This window comes from Patiria miniata, unplaced genomic scaffold (assembly GCF_015706575.1).
Source record: "Patiria miniata isolate m_02_andy unplaced genomic scaffold, ASM1570657v1 HiC_scaffold_5, whole genome shotgun sequence".
Classification (NCBI taxonomy): Eukaryota; Metazoa; Echinodermata; class Asteroidea; order Valvatida; family Asterinidae; genus Patiria; species Patiria miniata.
The window spans coordinates 8526109-8548764 of record NW_024037072.1 but is presented as its reverse complement, the minus strand read 5'-3'; the positions used below and the strand labels follow the sequence as shown (position 1 = coordinate 8548764).

At 41.9% G+C, this 22656-nt stretch overlaps 1 protein-coding gene across 5 annotated transcripts in view; it reads right to left on the bottom strand.

Moving 5' to 3' along the window:
• Positions 1-12983, bottom strand: part of LOC119741767 (golgin subfamily B member 1-like) — a 34290-nt gene extending 21307 nt beyond the window's left edge. For 3 of the 5 annotated variants that reach the window (XM_038217662.1, XM_038217660.1, XM_038217661.1), the window contains exons 1-10: positions 12844-12983; positions 9526-9667; positions 8979-9137; positions 7809-7940; positions 5660-6040; positions 4483-4662; positions 2363-3358; positions 1954-2071; positions 1318-1469; positions 2-187 (exon numbers count right to left, since the gene is read on the bottom strand). In XM_038217662.1, the coding sequence (XP_038073590.1) occupies positions 2-187; positions 1318-1469; positions 1954-2071; positions 2363-3358; positions 4483-4662; positions 5660-6040; positions 7809-7940; positions 8979-9137; positions 9526-9627 (2406 nt within the window). In that variant the 5' untranslated portion in view covers positions 9628-9667; positions 12844-12983. The remainder of the gene's footprint in view (position 1; positions 188-1317; positions 1470-1953; positions 2072-2362; positions 3359-4482; positions 4663-5659; positions 6041-7808; positions 7941-8978; positions 9138-9525; positions 9668-12843) is intronic. The other 2 variants (XM_038217663.1, XM_038217664.1) reach the window with 2 other exon arrangements.
• Positions 12984-22656: the final 9673 nt, after the last annotated feature.

Below are 22656 nucleotides of genomic sequence, written 5' to 3'. Positions count from 1 at the left end.
CCATGAGTTTTTCGGCACTTTTCTTAAACTCGGCCAGCTCAACAAGTTTGGTCTCGACACTGACCCTAGACTTCATCTCAGCGTCTCGGGCGTCCTCCGCCTCCAGCAGCCTCTCTCTGAGATGGGACAACTCCTCCGAGAGAGCCGCCATCTTGTCCCGCTGCTGCTGGTCAAACTCCAACTGATTCTATCAAAGTGACACGAGTCCATCAAAGATTCAGTTTACTTTAAGATGGAGCAATCGCTTGCTGTAATATATACATGAGTCAACACTCTGTACATTTACTGAATACAAATTAAACTTGCCTCAGTGAGGGCGCTCTGTGCAAGGGGTCTAGTTCAGAAAACAATGCTTAGCAAATTCATGATACCAGCAACAAATTAGCAGAGAACCAGTTGTGAGCCTATACATCTCATTACATTTTGGTTGGTAACCTGCCTTCTGTGAGCAGATACTCTCTGTGCCCAGCAGTTTCCACGCAAAGATGCTCATCAAAATTGGCCTCTGGCTTTAGACAGTTATCTTGTCTGCATCTGTTGTCATTTTTTACATACATTTCCGTAAGTAAATGGCCAAACAGAATATATCCAAGTGTCCAAAATCCCTTCAGAATTAAAGGTTATGTACAACATTTGCAAACATCCAAAAACAAAACCACCAAATTATTATGAAATATCTTACTTCACTGCAAGTTAATAATAGCCTTAAGCAACCTGTCAAATCAAGACACCTGGTGTGCTGTGTACTGCTGTCTGTTTTCAAGAAAAGTGGAATTTGGTACAATTTCCAACGATGGTCGGCCGATCATCGTTGGAAAAAAAAAAAGACTTTTTTTTCAAATACTGCCCCCAATTTACCAAATTTAGTTAGTCCACATTTTGCTTGCAATCAGTGAACGGGTGCAAGCCAGCTAGTCTGCTTCCCTGACCTGACAATTCCCCAACATCTATAAATAGCTCCGTTTCGTCTGAAGTAGGGTCAGGGAACCAGACTACAAGAACAGCATTATTTTTTATTTTTTTTGGTTTTTCCAGCATCTATTAACACAAAACTTTAAAAACAGGTCCGAGTAACAATATTTGCTATAAAATACTAACCCCCAAAATCCATTCATTTCTGAAAATTACAGCAAAAGCAAATGTTGTTCATTACCTTCAAGAATATGGCCAATTTTCATTCTGGATCACAGGCCTTTGAAAATGGTGTCACAAACAGCCTTCTGTTAGTAATGGCAAAGACTAAAACTAACTACAGGTGTGAAATCCAAGGATGCAACAGCAAACTGTAGGTTTTTAATTCCTTGCCATTTTCCTTACCTGGTCTAACTTGGATTGCAAATCTTCCAGCTTAGACTCTATCTCAAGCCGTTCTTGTGATTGGGCCTCAATCATCTTGCGAAGTTCGTCTTTCTCCTCTGAGACATTCTGGCATTTTGTCTCCAGATTACTCACAGTTGTTTTCAAAGTTTCTATTAAGATAATGGACACAAGAACCCTTTTCTGACTAACTTCTCTGTAGCAATTTTTGCAGATTGTTTATTTATGCATGTTTTAATTGTGCTCATTCTTTATTATAACAAGCATTTTCTTGTTATTATTGTTACAGACAAAATTACATTTTTGTCTTGCAATTCACTGATTTTGATTACAGTTTTAAGGGGGAAATTAGCGGGAAAATAAAAAAATCCCCCCTCCCCATTTGTGTGTCAGCAGAGCCCCAGAGCAATACAGGGTTTATCTTATCTACAGTACAATTCATTTGCATAAAAAGCTACTCCCTAAAATCTGCCCATAGCAAATGTTTTACCAAAAAAGAACAAGAACAGTAACAAAAACGTTTTAGGCTTTTTAAAAATCCATCGATCAGGAAATATCCCAAAAAATCTCACCCCTGGTTTTGACAAAAACTTTTGTGACTCAGGCAACATCACAATCTCTGAGCCGTGTACTCACCAATCTGAGCCGTGTTCTCGTCAAAGTCCATCTGCTTGAGTTGCAGGTTCCCCTTCTCTTCTTCAAGCTCGGCAATCTTGAGTTTCAAATCACTCAGCTCCTCTGCCATGGAATCCGCCTGTGGCAAAATTGTGATGTTTGGGAAAGACAAGACAAACAAGAACATGAAAGGAAGAGGAAAAAGTAGAAGAGAATTCAAGCTTAAGCTTGGTATGGAAAACAGATGAATACCACAGAGATTTTTTAAACGAGGGAAGAATTTCGAAAGACACCAGAAAGTGACACATCTTCCAACAAAATTCATAGATGATCCATCACTTTGTGGCGTGACAGATATGAAGTTGACTATAATTAAGAAACTACAAAGTTGAATGAAAAGGATAAAGGAGAAAATTTGTCAAGCAGCTACCTTTTTGAGTTCCTCCAGGTCTTCTTCAAGGGACTTTATCTTAGCTTTGGCCTGGGCCTTGACTTTCATGAATTTAGCCTCCGCCTTCTTGTTCGACTCCTTGACCTCCTCATCTTTGAGTCTGATCTCTTCTTCCTTGTCTCTGAGTTGTTGTTGCAGCCTATCAATCTCAGCCTGCTTTGCTTCCATTTCTGCTTTTTCCTGTTCCAGCCTGTCTGTTCTGGTTTGAACCAGTTCTGTCCTGGTTTGTTCCAGCGCTGTCTTGCTCTGCTCCAGTTCAGATTGGGTCTGCTCAAAGTCTGACTGGATCTTGTTATGGCTGTCTGAAACTTCCTTGTACTGCGTCTCATACTGATGAAGACTTGTTTGCAATTCCGTCACGGTGTTTGTCTTCTCTGTTAACTCAGTCTCATGCTTCTCTCTGATTTCCTCAATTTGTCCTTCCAGAGCTTGTTTCTCGTTCCTCCAAGCCTGCTGCCTGGAGGCAAAATCCTCCTGAAGGTTTCCCAGTTGATCCTGGTACGTCTGCAGTTTCTCCGTCAGGGACTTGACAGTGGTCCCCTGCTCCAAGAGCAGCTTCTCCTTCTCTCCAATCTCACCTTGCAGCATCTCCAAGACTCGGACTTTCCCCGACAGGATCTCTTCGGCTTCTTGGCATCTCCTCTCCAGTGCCTTGGTGGCTGCGTCGTTGGACTTGCCCACCAGCTGGGACATCTCTCTCCTGTGCTCCGTCTGTAGCATCTCCAGCTGGCCTTGCCGCTGCTTGGCCACGGTCCGGACTTCAGCCAGCATCTCCTGGTGAGTGCGTACCAGTTCCTGTTTCTCTGCTTCCCAGCGTTCCCTCTCCGCGTTAAGTGCAGCATCTCGCTGCTCAAGCTCTGTAGTCAGCTGGCTGATTTTCTCATCCGTGCCTTCAGTCTTTTCCCGCATGTTTTCCAGCACCCGGTTGAAATCTGTAATGGCCTGGTCCTTCTGTTTGCACTCTGCCTGTAAGACCTTCAATGAAAGAAATTCACAAAATGTTTTGTTCAAAAATATTAATCCTTAACCCTACTGACATTTTACTAAAAACAGTACCAATTCCGTCAAAATCCATCAATGACTCTGCTTCACATAATGCTTCAGGACCAAATCCGTTGAAATCCACCACTGCTTGTGGATTTTGATGGACTTGGTACACATGGCTTATCTGCCATAATACCCCCAAATGGGGGATGGATTTTGATGGAGTTGGGAAGGTTAGGATTAATTGAAAATGGTGGCCCACCCCAATGGAACTTACAATTAAGCCTTTATCACTGACTCGGTGAAATCTATCAACGTCACAGTATCACCAACTACCACAGAGAAATGCAGCAACTTAAACCAGAGGTGAAGTGCACAAACAGCAAAAACAAATCCAGCAACACAACTCTAACAACTGTGCAGATTGTATATATTATCCACTTTGTAAACTGCTCGTTATGATGGCTGGGGTGAACATTGCAATGAGTTATGAGTAAAAATCTCAGCAATAGATGCAATAGTGCATGTATGTTGACAGGTGTGCAAGAATGGGAAGTGCAAACAGATACTTATGTAAGTGTTAAGTAAATTTGTTCTGTAGACGCAATTTCTAAGCTTGTTCCACATTTCTGTATGTGAATACTCTTTTGTCAGTCAATATCATGTACAACCTGTCAACTTACCAGTTTGGACTTTATAAAACCAATTTTTATTTAACATTCACAGAACTGCAAGGATTAGAAGCACATAAGTGCACAGATGGTCCAAAATGACATTGCACATGAATTTTTACAAACACAAAACAAGACAGTGCTCAAATAAACAAAAAGAGAAAAACAGATGAAAAACAGGTACCCGAATAAAGCATATAAGTACATGTATGTTTACAAGCAAGTGACATTTAACTGACATCGCAGTTGTAAACAGCATGAAATCGAGAGGAGAACATAAAGTGCCTTCCACAGCAATATTTGAGCAAAGTTCACTAGATAAAAAGCCCAACAGATTTCGAACGAACAGTGGCCGACAAAAGCTTGGAACAAGTGCATGACCGATAACACAAACAGAGTGCAGAAGAATTCCAGACAGAGAGCAGCGCACCGGTGTCAACGAACCTGAATGACCTTGTCGCGACCCTGAACGACCTCATTCTTATCCTTGACATGTTCTTGTAATTCATGGATACGCTGCTCGAGCTCAAGGAGTTTACCGTTCTGCTCCATCACCATCTTGTCTTTGTAAACAAGCTGAGCATACAGTTCCTTAGCCCTGGACGATTCTTCGTTTAGCTGGTCCTGGGAAATTTGGGGTTGGGGCGAATTGGTCATCTATTTTTTTAATGCAACGACTGACAACGAAAACTGGCAATGGTAACGACACAGCAACAGAAATTTTAAAAAAAGACTTTATCACAAATATCTACCAGGTTTAAGTACTAACAGGCACAACTAATTGACAAACACAGCTTACTTCATCAACATCAATCATGAGACAATTCAGACAACTGACAAAATGACCCGCCTAAATTGTTACAACATCCAGAGCCCTACATTTTCCATTTTTACTGAATATCTTTGGACATTGGACTCTCTATTACTGTACCTAATGATTAATATCCTTATGTTCCTCCAATACACCCTATCTTACACACTACTTGTTGCCAAGGTTAGAACACTATTTGTTGCCAGGGTTTGAACACTATTAACCCTCCTATGCAAACACACATTGTGTGTAAAGTTGTCCCTTCAGTCAAAATCAATCAAGTGACTGCTTTCAACGGTTAAGAGCTCCCAGCCTACATAAAGCAGGATTGACTGGCTGTGACTGTTTATGTAACTCGATACAGCTATGCTTTGACTGTAGGTGATTGATAAGCCAGCTGTGCCTACGTCTTGCCTGCTTTTGTCTGTTGACTGAATTTGACTAGTCGCAGTGCTTGCTTGAAATATGATCTGACTGTTTGTGACTAGCCTGTGTAAAAGGCATGGCAGGGGAAGAGGATTGATTTTTTTTACTGTCTGTGACCGTTGAAACAGCAGAAGGGTTAACCAAGGCACCTAGTCATATTTGCTAAAATCCGTCCTGTTTTGCCAAAGTACACAAAATTAATGTGATATTTACATACAAAATGCTCAGGTACAAATTCTACAAACACCAAGTATTGGATGGTTACGAACCAACTGCACATGAGTGTTGACCTTTGTGAGATACTCATGGATTAGTGACTTGATTTCGGCAATTTCCAGGTTGGTAAACTTTAAACATGGCACAGTTCAAGGTTACCACACTTACCTCCAGCTCCTTCACCCTCGAGTCGCTCACTGATGTACCCTGGTCACTTTCATCCTCTCCCATCCTCCCACTGCCCGACGCCCCGCCCACCCCTCCGCTGCGCATGGCCTCAATCACCGCCTCTCTCTTCTCGATGATTTTCTCCTTCTCACGCAGCTCGGCCTGCATCTTGCGCTCCCCTTCCTCCATCTCTGCCATCATCCGTCCCTTCTCAGCCAACTGCTTCTCCCGAGCGTCAATGACGAGTTGCTTTTCGTTGACAGAGCTTTCGAGTTTCTCGACGAGTGCGGAGTTCTCAGCGAGGGCTTTCTCGCGATCTTCCAGCTTCTTCTTGAGGACGATGAGCTTGCCGCGACTGGCTGGGTCATCGGCCCCTTCAGTCTGCAATTCAATTATTAAAATCCTAACACATTTTCTAAAATGTAGATGAATGTATCTCTCACTCAAGATTTGCATGGGGCCTATGCTTTAACCCTAACGTACCTGAATCCATCAAAATCCACCCCCCTGTTTCGGGAGATTTCAGCGGATTCAGGATACCTCCATATTGAACAAACTGGGGGATTTTGATGGATTCAGGATTCGAAGCCTAGCGGAACTGGCGGACTTTGATGGATTCAGGATCTCAACAGTTTAACTCTTTCGCAATGTTTGTGGTCAAGTAATTCTGCTGGCACTAACCCTGCCAAGTCTGTCAGTGTCACCTACTGTACAAACATGTACATACATGTACTGGCTGGATGGGAGCTTGTGACTGGGGCTATAGGCCTCAGCATATACACAATGGATTATGTAAATAACCTATCCTGGCAATGCAGTGCTGGGGTCGCCATGCATTGGTGTATATGGATCCTATGCAACAACACACATCACAATTTTCATGCGAGCGTGGTATCCTGAATCCGTCAAAATCCACCAGAAATTTAGGTGATGGATTTTGAAGACTCTATGGAAAAAACATGCTGTGTACTGCAGTCAAAAAGCAGTGATCATCTTTCCATTGAGTGATGATTTCAAACTAATTCTTTACTACACTAAGTAACTAATGGTCCAAAGAGCATTTAATGCACACGTGTTCATCTCTCCTAATTTTGGTCTCTAAAATAGTGTGTGCAATTGCCATTTGTCTCCAAAATGGAAACAGCCAGATGGAACACTTCCACTAAGGGATTGCCACAAGTATTTTTTTTTTCAAGTTTCAGATTTTTTTTCAGATCACTGCAAATACTGCAAAGGTTTCTATGGGACTTGACACAAAGCACAGAATTCCAGAGAAACGAGTGCACAGCACTGGTCTTTTTAAGTCCCACAATGAAAAAAACTCGGACGCAATAACAACATAACTTGGATGCAATAAAGAGTGCACAGCGCTGGTCTTTTTAAGAAGGCAGTCCCAAAGTAAAAAAAATAGACAAGACGATCACCCACACACAAAAACAAAAATCCTGCACAATAAAGATTAATGATGTGCATCGGGTTGGGTTGACCAGGCCAAACCGACCCGAAATATTAGAGACCTAAACCAAATTTGAACCAAAACTCATCTTAACTCCCTCAAACCGACCCTACCCGACCTGACAAAAAATAATACAGTAAAACCAACACGAACCCAAACCGACCCCCCCCCCAAAAAAAAAAACAACAACAGAATATCTGGCTTGGACAAAGTAATGGCTTTTTTTTGTGCCTGCCCTTACCCACGTTTTCATGACGCTGTATCATGAAACTGTTACAATATATCTATTTCACTGTCAGTCCCGATCCAACTGGAGAAATAAATACCGTGGGAACTTGATAGTGCGCACATTGGCCACACATCAATGGGCTGCAGTCACAGTGACTGTCAATAATGTTGCATCACCTGAATGTCTCAACTGTTTCGGGGTTTTTTTTCGGTTTATTTCATTTTTTTTCAGAAGATGGCTCAACCGACCCGACAAAAAATGTAAATGTAAAACCAAGCCGACCCGACCCGACTGTAAAGATGGACAAACCGACCCGACCCGACCCAAAGTCGGTTTCGGGTCGGATCGGTTTCAGTTTCGGGTCGGGTTTGCACAACATTAATAAAGATACAGTAAAATTACAGACAACAATGCACTTGTTATCTATACCACCTTGAACCAAATATCAGAGTTGCATGACTTACTTTGGCACTTGAGCTCTCCTCGTCTCCTTGTGGTTCTCCCCCTGCTTTCTTCAGTGCTCCAATTTGATTGGTCAGTGATGTGATCTTCGCTTTGGCCTGCAGTTTGAACTTGGACAACTTGGCGTTGCTTTCCTGAAGGTCAAAACAAAATTTGCGGTTGTCACTGTCAAACTTTTGCCTACTCTTGACATTCTATCGTTCAAGATAAAAGAGCAGTCCAAGTTACCTTTGTAAGAGCACTTGAGCCCCAGTAAAAGTAAATTTTGGGAAAGAGTCAACTTTAGGGTCTCTTTCTGCCCGAGCTGCAGCATTTAAGTTGATCCCAGTTCCAGTGTGGACGGGTAATCTCCAACAGGGATAAATACTGTTATTACTGGAAAAAGATTTCTGACTAAGCACAATATTTTCAAATCCTGACCCGACAAGAATAAGCAATGTTACCATTTTAAACTATGCAGATATTTGGTGAAAATGCTGGCTATTCTGACTAAATTTCCACTGTGCAAATCTGGTAAAAAGGCCCCATCACTCAAAAGCAGCTTCAACAACTCCCGACTCATTTGCTTTGATTTTGTTCACAAATGGATATTAGCCCTCCTGCTGTCTGAACAGTCATAGACAGTCAAAATAATCAATCCTCTTCCCCTGCCATGCCTTTTACACAGGCTAGTCACCAACAGTCGGATCATATTTCAAACAAGCACTGTGACTACTGACTAGTCAAATTCAATCAGCAGACAAAATCAGGCAAGTGACACACACAGCTGGCTTATCAATCACCTACAGTCAAAACACAGCTGTATCAAATTACATAAACAGTCCAAGCCAGTCAATCCTGCTTTATGTAGGCTGGGAACTCTTAACTGTTAGAAACAGTCACTTGACTGATTTTTACTGAAAGGACAACTTTGCACTGAATGTATACATCTGCATAGGAGGGTTAACGCACAAATTGTGTGCTAAGGGGCGCCATGATACCGAGACCCAATCCCAACGAGGGTTGGATATTAGTGAATGTTGGTACCTCATCCTAGTCAGTGTGAATGGAGTAAAAAATCTCCAAACTAATTTGTGTCCCACCGTTTTTTGGGGAGGGGAGGAGAAAACATTATAGAATAGTTTCACAAAGCAAAACTTCGATTCTTTGAGCACAAGACAGCAATATTTTACCAGGAGTTGTTTGTCTTTTTGGCGTATCATATCCTTCAACTGGTTCAGTAGCTTGGTTTGTTCGTTCAGCTGGTCGTGAGCGTCTGAGGAACTGGCAAAACTGGCATCTGCAGCCGAGGCAAAACTGGCGTCCCCGGATCCTGAAGCGACAGAGGTATCCTTGAATGCAGAAAAGTACAAATTAAACTTGATTGATTTCAGTTTTCAATGTAGGGGCCTATACATGATTCCAAAAAGAGAAAACTCCTAGATATTAATAATCCAAGACGCATATATTGTTCAAAATGCAATTTTCTGTATAAGGTTATAGAAACTCAAGTCCAATTTTGCTAGGATACATTGTACTTTCTCCAATATGCAGAAAACCAGTAGAAATTGTTTTTGTTTACTTCAAACTTTCAAAAGACATCCTGGTGAAGAATCTTTTGAAGGATTTTGAACAATTTAAATCGAAAAAAAAAAATACACCTAGATTGCCCTGCGAAATGTAGAAAACACCCTTCCCCCCCCCCCCCCCAAAAAACCCATTAAACGAAAGATTCATTACCCCTTCTGATGGTTCCTCATTCATGGATTTGTTGACGTTCTCGACCACAGTGTCCAACCTGTCCTGGACATTCTGCGCTATGTTGGTGAAACGCCCCCACATTGTGGCGCTGTTTATTGCTCCTTTCTATGACGACAACAATCTAAAGGGATGATATTGCAACGTATTAAACTTCACAGCCACAGCACCGAGGTCTGATATTTCATCACACACTACCTGGCGACAGTGTCATTTAACCAGCTCATGTCCGATGACGTGTATACATGTACACACAAAGGTTTTGCGGTATTCAGAATGGATAACAGATAAACACGCAACGAGCGAGGCCAGAAATATCTCGCAGAGAGCGAGGCCGGAAATATCAGGGTGTGCTACCCACCACAGATGACGGCCTGAACCCGTCTGGCATCGAGGTTCGTAAAAACAATCACGCGCCTCGGTCCGGTCACGTCAAAATAATCCCGGGGCAAACTGGTTAAAACCCAGTTTCAATAAGAGAATGAAACTCAACTTTTATATTTACTGAACTCGCCTGATTAGCTGGCTGCATGTAACTACAACAGGAATGTCATGGAAAGTGGGTTTAATTATTTTAGGGAAATTACAGGGTAGGACGAAGTAGGTTATTGTGATTTGGCTGCTAGTTCATGCTGCATGCTCGGTGCATCATCAATGGAAAAAACTTCATTGATTTGTGCAGAATCAACTGGAAAAAATAGAGTGAGAAAGCGTATGTTCTTGCTAAATACTGTTGAAATTTGAAAACTAGGGTCATAAGACTAGGTTTTACATGACAAACTATTCTTCAATTTCGGTTGCAGAATTACATTGCAACAACAGTAATTATGTAAGAACTAATGTTAAAAAGAACTACTCTATTGCGCACAGCATAGCCAAAGGGCCCATGGATCGAATTGATTTTTTAAAATGTAATGCTTGAAATGTTTGCGTTAAAGCTATAGTCCATCATTTGCAGCTATCCGAAAAGTAACTGGCATAATTATTGTTGAAAAACAAACTTGGTTGAAAGATAGTAAGGGGACTAAACTCCCTGTGAAATTATTCTTTCTGGGAAGCTGTCATTTTGAAGTAATCAACGAAAGAAGGCATTTCCAACGGTGATTCTTAAGAAGCACCGTAGGAAAATTTAAATTAGTAGTTCGTTTTGTTATTCAGCGCAGCGCGCACAAGTATTGGAACGACGCACACGCGCGCGGTTGTTATAATTCGTCGGATCAGCGCGCGACGTCGCGTATAGCTGCAATTTAAAACAATTCAAAACATGATTCAGTAACTTTTGATTTGAAATTGAGATCTTAGAATGCTGTTTTTCTCGGAATATACAGCTGAAGCTGAGCTGAAACTTCATCAAGTAAGTTGTTCAGTATCCTTCATTAGATTTTGAACACGTTTGTTGCTTCAAACGAACAAAATGCACTAATTACAAATGATGGACTATAGCTTTAAATGTTAAATTCCGATCATCAGAAAGCAATAACTTAATGGCAATAATGGGAAAATATTGAAACATTTAGGCCTACTGAAAAAAAAAACCACTTGGAATTTTTCAGTGCTGTCTCATAGGGTTTGTCACTTTGTGCATAAGTGCATAAGGATAATGTAGAGTGCAAGACAGAGCAACCAGACCAAGAAAATTGTTAGAAGTGCACAGGCAGACCACGAAAGGAGATTGATGAAAGAATTCAAGAAGAAGCCCAAAGCTTTCTATAGCTATGTAAGATCGAAGCAGAAAGTGAGAGCTGGGATATCTCAGCTTGAACGATTTCTTCAACAGTGTGCACACCAGAGAACCCGAAGCGGAGCCTCCAAGACTCCAGCCTCGTAGGACAGACATGGAAGACCTGGTACAAGCTAGCTTTACCCTAGATGATGTCATAAGGAAGCTTGCAGATCTCAAACCAGACAAGTGACCAGGAATGGACAAGATCCATCCTCAAGTCTTGAGAGAGTGCAGTATGGAAATGGCAACGCCTCTGTATCTTCTCTTTAAGAAATCGATTGCAGAAGAAACCATCCCAGAAGACTGGAGACGTGCAAAGGTTGTTCCTATCTCTAAGAAAGGATCCAAGAGCCAAGCTGGAAACTACCGCCCAATAAGCCTTACCAGTGTTCCATGCAAAGTGATGGAGTCCTTAGTTAGAGACTCAATTCTCAGCCATATCTCAAGGTATGAGCTCTTATCCAAAGACCAACACGGATTTACCTCTGGTAGGTCATGCATGACAAACCTTCTTGACACCCTGGAGGACATCACTAAAGACTTAGTAAGAGCTTGGATGAAGACTGTGGAGTGGATGTGATCTACTTGGACTATGCCAAAGCCTTTGATACAGTTCCCCACAAGAGGTTAATATCGAAACTAAGCGCATGTGGAATTGACGGGAAGGTACTAAAGTGGGTAGTGGAATTACGAAAAATAGACATCTGAAAAAGGCAGCACTTTCTGATTAGCCTATAAAGAGGATGAGTATGCTTCTTAAGCAAAAATAAATTACAAACTAAGCCTGAATGTGAAAATCAAAATTTGACAAAGTTCTACATGTTTTTGTACATGTTTCAAGTGTGGCCTTTATTTACGGAGGTAGTCCAGTAAATTGGCCACATTTATGGGGCTAAGCCTAAGACAAAAGTGTGGCGATCGTGTAGTGTACTGTAGGGCCCGATTCCTATGGAACAAAATCCACTTTAAAATTATTAGACCGACCAAACTAGTTGGTGACAACTGACATTCTCAATAAACAGGTAGGTCATATAAAGAGGGCAGGGTTTTGATTTTTTTTAGGGAAATTTGGGGGTAAAATGATGATGACAGCGCGGCGACAACATGCAACCCGCAAATAAAGATGGCGATCACCGCGCCATGTATCGTGAGCACGCACGGTGTGCTGAATCGCATCGCAAGGCACAAACCGCGCAGGAAAATCGTGATATCTACCCTCCAAAATATTTCAAAATTGCAAAACGGGTGTCCTTAGAATTGAGAAAAATATGCTTTTGATTGTAAAGGTGATTTTTGAGTAATAAAAAACATTTTTGACTCTAATTTGATCGAAACAAAACAGGGGCCCTACACTACACGATCGCCCAAAAGTACGTGTAATTCAGTGCACAGGATCGGATCGGAGCAGGACGGGTCTTTCCAAGAAATAAGACAGTACCAACTGAATGAAAACCCTTGGTACTACACTATCATTGTAAATCATATGCATGGTTAAGATGGTTCAAAACTTGTATTAAATTAACAAAATAATTTCTCCTTTTTTTCCTGTTAACGTAGCAGAAAATGCAATAATTTACCTTTCTCGACAAACATTCGTCGTGGCCATAATGCGTACGTTGGATGTATGACAATTTCGTCTGGTACCGGTACTATACTCGAGACAAGCGGAATTGGAAGTGAACGTCGGATTCAACCGAGTCCGAGAACAGACATTTCTACCCGGCGTTGAGGGCGCTTGATTAAAGGCCTGTAAATAAAGAGCAAATTTCCCTCAGATGATAACTTTACGAAAGCCCATTAGTGTCACTGCAAGTATATGTTATTACGGATTATTAATTTGTTATTACGGATTATTTAATTCGTTATTACGGATTATTAATTTGTTATTACGGATTATTTAAATCGTTATTACGGATTATTAATTCGTTATTACGGATTATTTAATTCGTTATTACGGTACGGATTATTAATTCATTATTACGGATTATTTAATTCGTTATAACGGATTATTAATTCGTTATTACGGATTATTAATTCGTTATTACGGATTATTAATTCGTTATAACGGATTATTAATTCGTTATTACGGATTATTAATTCGTACAACGGATTATTAATTCGTTATTACGGATTAAAAAAAATTTCAAGAGGGGCAAAACATATTTCTCAACATATTCTCTATTCGATTTTTAGAGGGGACAGGGACATCCCCCCCCCCAACCCATGTTGCGGCTGCCAACAGAACAAACAAAAAAAGAAAATGGATGTTAGAGGTCACTCCATTGTCTTTTGGGTGTGAATTTGATACTTGATTTGATCTTGTTCGCAAATTTGATTAAATGTAAAATTTGCCTTTGTCTGATCTAGCTAAACTTAAGACCGACCATTCTGTGATCAGGGTCGATGATGCTATGCTTTAAGACAATCTGGGGATTTGGTCCCGAAATTTTGCATTTTGATTAAACCCTATCCAGCTCTCAGTGCATTCTGATCACGTGCTCTCCGCATGTGAGTACCAGATGTAATTCGCAACAACGAATTAATAATCCGTAATAACGAATTAAATAATCCGTAATAACGAATTACTAAATATATACATAGTGGCGCTAATGGGCTTTCGTATAACGCTTCACCGAAAACCATGCGAAAACAAAGCAAACAACAAAACCAACACCTCCCCCCCCCCCATTTTGTTAAAAATAAAATAAATACGTAAATAAGTAAAAACAAAGGGTAATAGTCGGACATAAAGCGAGGCTGTCCCGATCGCAGTGGCGAAAATCTGTGCCGAGGACTGGGGGGGGGGGGGGGGGTATTCTATGTAACCATGGCGAAAGCCATCCGTGGATAACGGATGATACTCAGACTAAAATCAAAGCATTGCCAGGCCGTGGAAATTCGAAAAGCGGCGGATGGGGGGGGGGGGGAGGGGGAGGTTGCAATGCTAAAATAGCGGAGCGGGTTTTAACATGAACAAAGAAGTTCCTCTTGTTCCCCACGTTTTCTGTTTATTTTGAAAACCCAGTTTTCGCGTTTAGCTCTTAACGTCCCGTTTGAATTTAATAGCGCCACCTATTGTCCGGCATTGACAACGATGTCGGGTTTGAACATCGCCCCCATGGGAAGATGGTGTCCAGCCCCCCCCCCCCCCCCCCCCCCCCCCCATTTTTTTTATTTTACGGAGGCAGAGTGTGCGTTGAAAAACCTGAGTACTTTTCAGCACGGATGCACTGAAAATTGCCTGGGTTAATTCTACCCAAGAATGGGTGCAAACTGGAACTACCCATACTTGGGTTGTTCTATAACCAATTGTTTGGGCTAGAATTTCTGCTAAATTCAACTAAAACTTGTGGTCATTCAAGACTAAATTTAATTTGGTCTTGTATGACAACTTTTGGTTGAATTTAACATAAATTCTACAGTAACGGTATATTCGATAACACTGCCAGCTTACAAGTGACAAATAGTCAGCCGGTGTTTTGGTCAGTGAGATAGGTACTAGAAGTGCCCTATTTGGTTTGGTGAAGTCTTTTGTATATTACCCAAGTAGCGCCTGCTATATTATGTCGACCCAAATAGGCTACCCCCCAGGGCCAAGCAAATTACGTGCCTCGACATCTTATTGACGATGATAAATACCAGGCTGACTTATTATTCTCCTTCTTTTGTGCGCACAGTGGATCGAAGTCGTTAGTCCGGATTCCAAAATCGAGCTGTGGTTCTCTTTATTTGCCTTTTCAAAACAAAATGTGGCAAACACTGCTTTTCGGAGATTTAATGGCCTATATTTCCGGCCCACTATATAAGACCGCCTGAAACAGAGTAGTTTGCAAAGACCAACTCGACCAAAATACAAACGAAGTCAATTAGCAAAAGAAATTCTACAACAGCAACAGTTACATTACAAATCGTAAGCATCATTCATAAAATCAGCTCAAGTGAGCTTTGAGAGCCGGCACCGGTCCCACACCAAGTGGTAAAGCATTCTTCCCGGAACAAAAGGTCCATAGATTTCCGATAATATTGTATTTTTTTTGTCCAGCTCCAAGGTTTTGCCAAAACGAAGCTACTTCTGCTCTCAAAAACCTTGCCCGATCAATGGTCGATGTTACAACAAAACATGCAGCGAGTAATGATCGGTCCGGTTTGGGTAGTGGGAGCATTAGGAGGAGAAACAAACAAGCCCCAAGGTCGGCCAGGTAATTATAATGAATGGACCAGATGAAAAACACCATAGCTGTAAAGCCGGCCTGCCTCAGGTCGACCACGATTTGCTTGCACCGCGACGGAACCGTCTGCATCAAGCACAAAAATTATGCTCAGGTCACAAAACTGACAAATCGTGTGATTGTCGCAGAAGTTAAAATCTTTCTACTCCTGCGACTTTTTATTTTTTTGAGCGCCGGCTGATGCCGATCGTCTAATATCATCGCAGGTACACTCAGGTCTCACAAAATCGGCGACTGAGTTGTTCCGACGGTCGTAGCTTAGGGTCGGACGTAAGTTGATCCTGAAAAGTCAGTCGCCAACTGATCTGTGTCGTCGCAAGGTAGACCTGAGGCCGACAATATAATGTGATGTGGTGACTGCGTTCATAAGAAGTGGTGGCTCTTTGTACGGGTAGGGTGGGGTTTATTCGCGGGGTTGTTGGTGTAAACATGGAGCTATAATATATAGCTCCATATGGTGTAAACATTATGAGGAATACAACAACCTATAAGGTAACATTCGTACGTGAGATCGCCAAACCATTTTTTGGGGGGTCACAAGAATTCCAGTCTGACACTAAACGAAGAAAATGTTGAAAAGTTCCAGTATAAATGTTGAAAAGTCCTTTTTACAAATTACATATCTGACGCGACTAGTAGCTTATTTTCCAGCAGCGATCGATATGACTTTATCGTCATCGACTGACTGGGGCCATTTTTATGCCTACGAGCTATAGTGACAAATTGACAATACATTGTAGGCCTACTAGGAAATCATGTCACACATATAAATAAGAGCACATTATGTTTGAAACAAAGATTTTGAAAAGAAAATTGTATGAAATGTTTCATGACTGTCTATGTTGTGTGCCCGTTTGTCAGTACATGCAGTGGATGATCTACCGTGGCTTTCAGGAAACGGGGGGGGGGGGGGGGGGGGGGGGGGGGGGGGTGAGTGAAGGCGTGGAGAGATCAGGGGCGCATGCCTGCCCTCCCAGAAAATGTTGCTGCTGTCTCCGGCATTCTGGATTAGTGGAAAATAACTACTATTTGTAATTAACTTTATTTCATTGATTTCATTTTATTCGCAAGTTCCAAAACTGAATGAAGATTTGACCTCGCTTTCAATTCAGTAGTTGAGGTAGTCTGTATGGTACGGTGTGACCTTGAGCCTAGAAATATGTAAAGGTCACATAAATATGTAAATATGGAAATATGTAGATATAAATATGAATTAATGGGGTTATGAAATTCCGGGCACAGTTTGACCTAATGAATGGATGGGATGAATAGGAATAGGTGTGGGTATAAGGAACCGGGTACAGTTTGACCAATTCTATGGGAAAGATTGCATAAGGTATGGAAAAAAATATATACATATTTTTATGGTACATTTGGATCTTAGCCCGAATATGAGTTTCATACGTTAGTCCCTGTGAACGACCAGCTGGTCGGATCTTTAATCCCCCAACAATAGACGGGAGAGGGCGCGTGCCACGTCAGCGCACTAGTATTGTTACGAAGTTAATCCGATCGATACAAAAAGTAATTGGATTTCCGAATGCTCGACAGCAGAAAGCAGCGATAGATGGCAAAAATGAATGTTGCGTTGATCAGACTGAAACGAGTACGATTGTCTATTTGAAGAATTATTTTAAAGTCATTTTTATTGGGTTTATGGGTATCGGCACGTTGCGTTTTCCAAGTTATAAACAAACACTCACCGCAGCATACTTGCAGGGTACAGCCTGTGTCGGCCATGGGGGTATATGATAAATCCACGATCCATAATCCATGCGTCTGTACGGAGACCGGTGGTCGATCACCCCTCGATGATCGCACCGATCCTGGAGCAAATAAATAACTCCGTCCGTGCGCCTATATTCCTCTTGTTAATCGATACAATACCAATGGCACTCTTCTACACTGCCACCAGAATCATCCAAGTAATAATATATGTCTGTGCGCGGTGATCGTAGAAAAGGGAAGGTTTTGGCATCAGCCAGAGCAAATGCTAGTATACATGCACACTACTGTATACACGCCGTCCGATCAGATAGCGCTCAAGTTTTCTTAATCCGTGACGGCTAAATTATCGATTAGGCTCTATAGTCAGCAGAGGCGCGTACAATAAGGAACGGATTCAGTGGTTTAAAGCCATAACAAAACGTGCGGGCATGTGGTTTTTAAAGGGAACTACGGCCTGGAAAGTACCCGATTGAGTGTATCGGAATAACACAATCATCATTGTGCATTTTGTAATATTTCGTACTAGAACGACCCCAAAACCAAGCAAAAGCCTATCCATAGTTAAAAATTCAGTCGTAACGTGGTAAAAATGGTGCCCCTTTAACGCTGTCTGTATAGGAATGCACCGAACCCTAGTTGTACCTCCGTGCCGGATTTGTTTACAAAATCGAGGATGACTGGGTTTTATCTACGACCATTTTACGGGGGTTATTTAGAGGGCGTGTTCAAGCAATAATTTTATGACTGAGAGTAAGCTTTTCCAATTGATAAGACAACACAAACAAAGAAAAATACAACTACAGAAAGTACATACGATATGACATTATAGCTTTATTGACTTTATTATTGCTTTATTAAATCTCTAGTGTTTTTATTTGTCTGTCCCAATGTATTTCTTCGCAATTATATCGTCATTGTAATGTTGACTAGTCTTTAATCGTCACTGTCTTCCTCGCTGACGTCTTCTTCATCTTGATGGAACAATCCGTCAAATTTCATCTGGTGTTTAGGCATAATTCTGCCGAGAGCCTTTTGTACGCTAATGCCCTTATATATTTTTCCTTCGAGATTGTCCACAATATCTTGATGAGTATCGTTATCTTTCAGATGTAGGTAGCTTGACAGAAAATCCCTGTACTTGTCAAAAAAGATTTGCTTGACTGCCCAGAGGGTCTTCCTATCGGCCTTTTCCTTGGCCTGATCTTCACCCATACCCTCGTTGATGTACTTTTCATGTTTTCGCTCCACATTTCACGAGTCGCTTCTTTGGACTCTTCCAACCAGTCTTGGAAAGTAGCATTGTCTTCTAATTCAGAACTAGACTCATCTCCATCGTCATCTTCTACCTCCGAGTCCGTTTCCGAGCCCGATTCATCCACGTCAGGATGATCAGATTGAATAACCTCAATTTCAGAATCATCGTTAACCCCATTCATTTCAGATTCATCTTCAGCATGAGCGTTTTCGGTATGTCGCCAGAGATTATATCTCCGTCCAAAGCTTTTATCACACTGGTTACAAGCATGGGGTTTGACTGCAGAAAAAGTATTCATGTTGAAGTTATAAAGGCTGATTCACGAATGACAAGAAACGGATGAATTGGTTTAATATATATTGTGCCGATACCTGTCTGTTTGAGCTCATTTCCACATTCCCCCCTGCGCATGCTCTCTGCGTGCCTGTGCACTCTTAATTCCCTGCTCATCCTACTCTTTTTCCTGCTCATCCTGCTCTTTACCCTGCTCATCCTGCTCTTTACCCTGCTCATCCTGCTCTTTACCCTGCTCATCCTGCTCTTTATCCTGCTCATCCTGCTCTTTACCCTGCTCATCCTGCTCTTTCCCTGCTCATCCTGCTCTTTACCCTGCTCATCCTGCTCTTTACCCTGCTCATCCTGCTCTTTACCCTGCTCACTCTACGGCATAGAGTAGGATGAGCAGGGAAAAGAGCAGGATGAGCAGGGTAAAGAGCAGGATGAGCAGGGAAAAGAGCAGGATGAGCAGGGAAAAGAGCAGGATGAGCAGGGTAAGAGCAGGATGAGCAGGGTAAAGAGCAGGATGAGCAGGGTAAAGAGCAGGATGAGCAGGGTAAAGAGCAGGATGAGCAGGGTAAAGAGCAGGATGAGCAGGGTAAAGAGCAGGATGAGCAGGGTAAAGAGCAGGATGAGCAGGGTAAAGAGCAGGATGAGCAGGGTAAAGAGCAGGATGAGCAGGGTAAAGAGCAGGATGAGCAGGGTAAAGAGCAGGATGAGCAGGGTAAAGAGCAGGATGAGCAGGGTAAAGAGCAGGATGAGCAGGGTAAAGAGCAGGATGAGCAGGGTAAAGAGCAGGATGAGCAGGGTAAAGAGCAGGATGAGCAGGGTAAAGAGCAGGATGAGCAGGGTAAAGAGCAGGATGAGCAGGGTAAAGAGCAGGATGAGCAGGGTAAAGAGCAGGATGAGCAGAGGTAAAGAGCAGGATGAGCAGGGTAAAGAGCAGGATGAGCAGGGTAAAGAGCAGGATGAGCAGGGTAAAGAGTAGGATGAGCAGGGAATTAAGAGTGCACAGGCACGCAGAGAGCATGCGCAGGGGGGAATGTGGAAATGAGCTCAAACAGACAGGTATCGGCACAATATATATTAAACCAATTCATCCGTTTCTTGTCATTCGTGAATCAGCCTTTATAACTTCAACATGAATACTTTTTCTGCAGTCAAACCCCATGCTTGTAACCAGTGTGATAAAAGCTTTGGACGGAGATATAATCTCTGGCGACATACCGAAAACGCTCATGCTGAAGATGAATCTGAAATGAATGGGGTTAACGATGATTCTGAAATTGAGGTTATTCAATCTGATCATCCTGACGTGGATGAATCGGGCTCGGAAACGGACTCGGAGGTAGAAGATGACGATGGAGATGAGTCTAGTTCTGAATTAGAAGACAATGCTACTTTCCAAGACTGGTTGGAAGAGTCCAAAGAAGCGACTCGTGAAATGTGGAGCGAAAAACATGAAAAGTACATCAACGAGGGTATGGGTGAAGATCAGGCCAAGGAAAAGGCCGATAGGAAGACCCTCTGGGCAGTCAAGCAAATCTTTTTTGACAAGTACAGGGATTTTCTGTCAAGCTACCTACATCTGAAAGATAACGATACTCATCAAGATATTGTGGACAATCTCGAAGGAAAAATATATAAGGGCATTAGCGTACAAAAGGCTCTCGGCAGAATTATGCCTAAACACCAGATGAAATTTGACGGATTGTTCCATCAAGATGAAGAAGACGTCAGCGAGGAAGACAGTGACGATTAAAGACTAGTCACATTACAATGACGATATAATTGCGAAGAAATACATTGGGACAGACAAATAAAAAACACTAGAGATTTAATAAAGCAATAATAAAGTCAATAAAGCTATAATGTCATATCGTATGTACTTTCTGTAGTTGTATTTTTCTTTGTTTGTGGTGTCTTATCAATTGGAAAAGCTTACTCTCAGTCATAAAATTATTGCTTGAACACGCCTCTAAATAACCCCCGTAAAATGGTCGTAGATAAAACCCAGTCATCCTCGATTTTGTAAACAAATCCGGCACGGAGGTACAACTAGGGTTCGGTGCATTCCATACAGACAGCGTTAAAGGGGCACCATTTTTACCACGTTACGACTGAATTTTTAACTATGGATAGGCTTTTGCTTGGTTTTGGGGTCGTTCTAGTACGAAATATTACAAAATGCACAATGATGATTGTGTTATTCCGATACACTCAATCGGGTACTTTCCAGGCCGTAGTTCCCTTTAAAAACCACATGCCCGCACGTTTTGTTATGGCTTTAAACACTGAATCGTTCCTTATTGTACGCGCCTCTGCTGACTATAGAGCCTAATCGATAATTTAGCCGTCACGGATTAAGAAAACTTGAGCGCTATCTGATCGGACGGCGTGTATACAGTAGTGTGCATGTATACTAGCATTTGCTCTGGGATGCCAAAACCTTCCCTTTTCTACGATCACCGCGCACAGACATATATTTTTACTTGGATGATTCTGGTGGCAGTGTAGAAGAGTGCATTGTATTGTATCGATTAACAAGAGGAATATAGGCGCACGGACGGAGTTATTTATTTGCTCCAGGATCGGTGCGATCATCGAGGGGTGATCGACCACCGGTCTCCGTACAGACGCATGGATTATGGATCGTGGATTTATCATATACCCCCATGGCCGACACAGGCTGTACCCTGCAAGTATGCTGCGGTGAGTGTTTGTTTATAACTTGGAAAACGCAACGTGCCGATACCCATAAACCCAATAAAAATGACTTTAAAATAATTCTTCAAATAGACAATCGTACTCGTTTCAGTCTGATCAACGCCAACATTCATTTTGCCATCTATCGCTGCTTTCTGCTGTCGAGCATTCGGAAATCCAATTACTTTTTGTATCGATCGGATTAACTTCGTAACAATACTAGTGCGCTGACGTGGCACGCGCCCTCTCCCGTCTATTGTTGGGGGATTAAAGATCCGACCAGCTGGTCGTTCACAGGGACTAACGTATGAAACTCATATCGGGCTAAGATCCAAATGTACCATAAAAATATGTATATATTTTTTTCCATACCTTATGCAATCTTTCCCATAGAATTGGTCAAACTGTACCCGTTCCTTATACCCACACCTATTCCCTATTCATCCCATCCATTCATTAGGTTCAAACTGTGCCCGGAATTTCATAACCCCATTAATTCATATTTATATCTACATATTTCCATATTTACATATTTATGTGACCTTTACATATTTCTAGGCTCAAAGGTCACACCGTACCATACAGACTACCTCAACTACTCAATTCAATATGGCCGACACGTGAATAAAGCTCATTCTCAAGCCACTGCTGGATTTTATGCTGCAGTATAATTCAAATTGTATCATTCCGATTCGTCTAACTCAGTAAACTCGTCTCATGTGGTGATCGGCGTTATATTTGTACTGAAAAAGCAAAATCGGTGTTTTTTTGGTCATTCATAATAATTGAATTGTTCTCCTTCGAAGGATTGTCTCGTCCTCTCTGAACTCAAGCACTGACAGCCATCTTTTCCGGATGGAGTCTCAAATACGAGTGACAAGAAAACGCAGAAATACCCAGCAATGTATAGGCCTTCAATGGGCTAGGAAATGCAAAAAGGACACTGTCGGAATTTAAACGATAAAAGCGTTAAAAGAAATGACAAGAAACCATTTTGCTTTTTCAATTCATTGCCGATCGCCCACATGAGCTGAATTTACCGAAATGAGGACGAATTATAATGCTACAAATTTGGATTATACGCACCTTAAATGAAATCCATTGGTGGCTTTTTGAAATTGAGCATTGAGCTCGACGATGTTTGGGTACTCCCCGAAAATTTCAGAAATTAAAGTGTCGTTATCAGTCAGCGGCTG